Source organism: Euleptes europaea, chromosome 20, assembly GCF_029931775.1.
Source record: "Euleptes europaea isolate rEulEur1 chromosome 20, rEulEur1.hap1, whole genome shotgun sequence".
Lineage (NCBI taxonomy): Eukaryota > Metazoa > Chordata > Lepidosauria > Squamata > Sphaerodactylidae > Euleptes > Euleptes europaea.
Window position 1 is genome coordinate 13,954,291 of NC_079331.1, and position 6,000 is coordinate 13,960,290.

General features: G+C 45.5%; 1 protein-coding gene across 1 annotated transcript in view; it reads right to left on the reverse strand.

The window, feature by feature from the left end:
* Positions 1–4,175, reverse strand: part of ADAMTS17 (ADAM metallopeptidase with thrombospondin type 1 motif 17) — a 131,109-nt gene extending 126,934 nt beyond the window's left edge. The window contains exon 1 of the mRNA XM_056866116.1: positions 4,048–4,175. Within this exon, the coding sequence (XP_056722094.1) occupies positions 4,048–4,107 (60 nt within the window). The 5' untranslated portion in view covers positions 4,108–4,175. The remainder of the gene's footprint in view (positions 1–4,047) is intronic.
* Between the last annotated feature and the right edge of the window lie 1,825 nt (positions 4,176–6,000).

The window sequence follows — 6,000 nt, forward strand, 5'->3', positions numbered from 1 at the left end:
ACCATGATTAGACGGTCGCTAAAAGAAACAGCCATTTTCTCCAGGGGAACCGATCTCTGTCACCTGGAGATCAGTCATCAATCTGGGAGATCTCCAGCCACCACCTGGAGGCTGGCAACGCTACCTGGGACTACAGCTTGTATCCCGCTCGGGAACATGGTAACTGTGAATTTGTATGTGCAACCGTGGCAAATAGATATCCTAATATTGGAATTGATGAAATAGAGATATAGATGGTTGCTATTTTGATCCCTTAAGAGGAATGACTAAGAATTCTATGGAAATTGTTGAAGCTACTGAAGCTTATATTGAAAAGTTCATATTTAAACGGGACTGAGGAAGAATTGAAACAATCGTATCCCTTTCTACTGTTCTTCAACTGAAGATATCAACCTTGGATTCGTTGTTACTGTACTTGGACTATATGTTTCTTCACTCTGCACCATTGTTTGACTTTGTAGCTTGTTGTTATATCCAATATAATATTGTCATCATGCCTTGCCATTAGCTTATTTCTGTGCTTATTTTCTAACCTTAGGTAATGGTCCAGAGGTGTTCACTTTGATTGCTTACCACCTGGAGGCTGGCAACGCTACCTGGGACCTTCTTCTGCATGTAAAGCAGATGTTCTTCCACTGAGCCACGGAGCTTCTCTACTCACGAGGGCCTCATCTTTCCATAATAACAACCAATAGCCTTGCAGGACTACAACCCGGCTATACTCCCCAATCGTACCCAACTCGAGGGCTCTTTAAGCATTCAGTAGGACCCTGCGTGCTTCCCAAGAGTCTAAAACCTGAGCTTCAGTTTAGAGCGGGTGCCGAACCCCTTCATTTTTTACTTTGAGGAAAGAGAAAGTCCAGACTTTTGAGACCATGGAAGAGTAACATCACAGGAATTTTCCCTCTGTAATTTGCTGTTTGTTTGACCTAAATAATTACATTTCAGAAACAGACATATACTCTCTCTCTCTCTGGCTTTGAAATGAACTTGTCTCTATTTCAGGAAACACCACAGGCCGGCTAAGTAATTGCAAATGTATATTCTTAGTCCTGCCGCAGCGGCTGCGAAACCCTGCAATTACTTTAAGAGCCTCCCAAAACGGCAAGCAGTAACATGAAATTAGTGATCCCTTGAACATTATTAAAAAGGAAAGTGTAGATGCTAGTCTTTTGAAATACAGCTACGGTTCCCCCCAAAGCAGCCTCTTAAACCCAGTCTTCCCACTTGCAGATGCTTCCTGTTGGTGGAATCGTGGAGGAATAGGCTTGCCAACCTCCAGGTACTAGCTGGAGATCTCCCGCTACTACAACTGATCTCCAGCCGACAGAGATCAGTTCACCTGGAGAAAATGGCCACTTTGGCAATTGGACTCTATGGCATTGAAGTCCCTCCCCTCCCCAAACCCTGCCCTCCTCAGGCTCTGCTCCAAAAACCTCCTGCCATTGGCGAAGAGGGACCTGGCAACCCTACTCAGTAAATAACAGTTATTTACTAAAAAGCAATTTTATGCAAAATTAATTTCTTTTCTCTTTCGAGAATAGGGTTGAATAGGATGACAAGGTTTGGGGAAGGGAGGGACTTCAATGCCATAGAGTCTAATGGCCAAAGCGGACATTTCCTCCAGGGGAACTGATCTCTATCGGCTGGAGATCAGTTGTAATAGCAGGAGAGCTCCAGCTAGTACCTGGAGGTTGGCAACCCTAGCGCCAAGGAGGGGCTGCCCTTTTTTGTTGGAGATGCCAGGGATTGAACCTGGGCCCTTCTGCATGCCAAGCAGATGCTCTACCACTCAGCCACAGCCAGTACAGTACATTGGTTTTTTTAGACAAAATACTATTGCACACTTAATAGGCTACAGTATAGGGTAAACATGACTTTTACATGTGCTGGGAGACCCAAAAATTCGTGTGACTCGCTTTATTGCAATATCTCCAAGTTATACCTGTACGTCCTTTAGGGGCAGGCCTTCCAGGATTCCACCACTTCAGAATACAGGTGGGGCAGTTTAAGCATCCTATGCAATAAACTCTCTACAAGTCCGCTTTTACTGTCAGCTCGGAAACTTCTCTCCCCTATAGTAGCATCCAGTGTTCTCTGACATATTAGAGAAATGAGTTATGAGATTCTCCCCCTGCATTTTCAAGCGGTACAGTCCAAGGAAGCTAATTCTCCCAATTTCCCAAACACAGAGACCATATTCATTTCAACAACCAGTTCTTCCGTAGGTAACTCTCACCACCACTAAGTCACGGCCCCCCACGTCTCACACAAAACCCACGATTCCGTATTAAAATGTTCTCCTGGAACATCATATAAGAACTTTAAGTACTCACCATTTAACTAGTCATAATTTAATGCTCAATTTTGGGCACAAGATAAAAGCTATTTTTTAAAAAAGGTATTAAAAACAGAGATTTGGCTTGGGGGCCATCATTCTATACGTGCCTTTTGAAAGGGGTTTTATTCTATTTTTGTATTTATTTTGGGTTGCATCTTTACAAAAAAAAAGCCTCATATCCTCATTTGCCAGCTGCAAAAATAAAGCTATATTTTATAACGATGGCTCTCATTCCCTTTCAACCAAAAGATATTAAATTGATTTAAGCAGTTGCCGACTTTAAAACAACCGTAAATATAATGTGTGTGCTAATAAGCGCTTTTAAGCCTTACTCTGTGGCTTGACAGGGAAGGTAATGCCATACAGCAACCAGCCCAATTAATAAATCCACACCCCACCCTACCCTAGTGCCAAGTAGCGCTCCGTTTTGCTTAAATCCTGGCACATGCTCCAAAATTAACATTCTGGTTTCTTGAGAGGCAGCCTTTCAACCTGCCGCGCGAGCCGAAAGAGAAAGAACCTCAACATCGCTGCGCCAAAACCGACAGGTTGCCCATATTTATACAAGGCCCGGAGCATCCCTGCGTTGGAAGGGACGGAAATGAATCACTGGCCTGGTTGACCGCTGGTAATTTTGGAGTTCTCTTTCAATTTTTGAAAAATTTCAACCCGAGCCAGTTGGCCGGAGTTGCGACGGGCAGTTGGCGGTGAGATTTGTACATTGCAGGAAGCCCCAGTTGGAAGTAAATTGTTATTGTGTGCAGAGATTTACGTCGTCCCCTTGGTGAGAAGCCTCTCAGAAGACACTGAACAACCCCGAGCTGGAGATGAAGAGCAGATTTGGCCTGAGAAGAAGAGCACATTTGGCCTGAGGAGGAGAAGAAGACTAGGAGGAAGACGAAGACTACGAAGAAGAAGACGAAGAAGACGAAGAGGAAGACGAGGAAGACGAGGAAGACGAGGAAGACGAGGAAGACGAGGAAGGAAGGAAGGAAGGAAGGAAGGAAGGAAGGAAGGAAGGAAGGAAGGAAGGAAGGAAGGAAGGAAGGAAGGAAGGAAGGAAGGAAGGAAGGAGAAGGAGAAGGAGAGCTGGTTTTTATATGCCGACTTTCCCACCATTTAAGGAAGAATCAAACCAGCTTACAATCACCTTCCCTCCCCCTCCCCACAACAGATGCCCTGTGAGGTGGGCGGAAGAATTTTCTAACAGTTAGAGCGGTTCCTCACCGGAACAGGCTTCCTCGGGAGGTGGTAAGCGCTCCTTCCCTGGAGGTTTTTAATCAGAGGCTAGATGGCCATCTGTCAGCAATGCTGATTCTGTGACCTTGGGCAGATCATGAGAGGGAGGGCATCTTGGCCATCTTCTGGGCATGGAGTAGGGGTCACTGGGTGTGTGTGGGGGAAGTAGTTGTGAGTTTCCTGCATGACCCTGACTAGATGACCCTGGTGGTCCCTTCCAACTCTATAATTCTATGAAGGCAGCTGGATGACCTTGGGCCAGTCAGAGTTCTCTTAGAGCTCTCTCAGCCCCACCTACCTCACAGGGTGTCTGTTGTGGGGAGGGGAAGGGAAGGTGACTGTAAGCTGGTTTGATTCTTCCTTAAGTGGTAGAGAAAGTCAGCATCTAAAAACCAATGCTTCTTCTTCTATCATCATGGTAGGTCTGAATCCAGACCTTCGGCTCCAGGAGCAAAGGTAGCACCTACCATGTTCATGACAGTGAGGATGAACCTCTGGGCAGTGTCCACCCCATGATACTGGACCATATCAGCATCTGCCACCACCAACGTTTCCACTGTGTACTCATTGGTGAGCCGGATTGCATTCCTCCGAGGCCTCCAGGCATTAATTGTCTTCTTCTTCTTCTTCTTCTTCTGCTTCTTTTCTAGAAAAAAAAGCACATCTTCAACAAAAGTTCTGTATTAAACCAGTCTCACTTGACGCTCTGGCTAAAGCAGTTGCAAATTTTAGCTCCTCTGCACAATAAGTATGCCAACCTCCAGGTACTGGAAATGAATGCAAACAGCATGAAAGCTCAAGTTGGAAAATACTCACTATATTTACTATAATGTAAAAGGTAAAGGTCCCCTGTGCAAGCACCGGGTCATTCCTGATCCATGGGGTGACGTCACATCCCGACGTTTACTAGGCAGACTTTGTTTTACGGGGTGGTTTGCCAGTGCCTTCCCCAGTCATCTTCCCTTTACCCCCAGCAAGCTGGGTCCTCATTTGACCGACCTCGGAAGGATGGCAGGCTGAGTCGACCTTGAGCCAGCTACCTGAAACCATCTTCCGTCGGGATCGAACTCAGGTCGTGAGCAGAGCTTGGACTGCAGTACTGCAGCTTACCGCTCTGCACCACAGGGCTCTTCATTTACTATAATGTATACTCATATAATCCACTACGTGAAAATAATTAATGTAACTATACACATACAATCACAAATCAATAATTCTTATACTCAGTCTCGACTGCCTTCACAGCAAGTATAGGAAGAGGACGTCCTTTCCCTTTCATTTGCTCTCTACTAACAGCATATGGAAGGAGCCCCGTGAATAACATTAATTATTTTCACGTAGTGGATTATATGAGTATACATTATAGTAAATGAAGAGCCCCGTGGTGCAGAGCGGTAAGCTGCAGTAGTGCAGTCCAAGCTCTGCTCACAACCTGAGTTCGATCCCTACAGAAGTAGGTTTTAGGTAGCCGGCTCAAGGTTGACTCAGCCTTCCATCCTTCCAAGGTCGGTAAAATGAGGACCCAGCTTGCTAAAGGTAAAGGGAAGATGATTGGCGAAGACACTGGCAAACCACCCTGTAAACCAAGTCTGTCTAGTAAATGTTGGGATGTGACGTCACCCCATGGGTCAGGAATGACCCGGTGTTTGCACAGGGGACCTTTACCTTTACCTAACAGCATATGGACATTATTTAGGACTTAGGACTGAGTATAAGAATTACTGATTTGTGAATGTATGTGTAGCTATGTTGATATTTTCACGTAATGAATTATATGAGTATACATTATAGTAAATATATTATAGTGAGTATTTTCCAGCTTGAGTTTTCGTGCTGTATGCATTCATTTGCAACCTCCAGGTACTAGCTGGAGATCTCCTGCTATTACAACTGATCTCCAGCCGACAGAGATGAGTTCCCCTGGGTAAAATGGCCGCTTTGGCCATTGGGCTCTGTGGAACTGAAGTCCCTCCCCTCCTCAAACCCCGCCCTCCTCAGGCTCTGCCCTAAAAACCTCCATTGGCGAAGAGGGACTGGCAACCCTAGTAACTGGACATAACTCCAGCATTAAATACAGAGTAAGGGGGGGGGCTAACCCCTAGCTCAAATTAAGATGTGTGTACAATTGCAACTCTCCAAAAGGATTGTGTTCATCTTTCTAGAGGTTTTGTGTTTCTGAATCCAGAGGGGGGAAATAGCCTGCCCTGTGGGTCTCTCGCCTTATGAACCAAGATGTTCAAGAAACCCTCCCAGGGTGTACTTTGGGAAATGGATCTCCCACAACTTACACCTTGAGATTTGCAGAGTTCATACCATCATGGTCCAAGTTTGGCTGGGTGTAGTGGTGAAAGAGTGGTGGGCTTTAATCTGGAGAACCGGGTTTGATTCCCCACTCATCCACATGAGCGGCGGACTCTAAT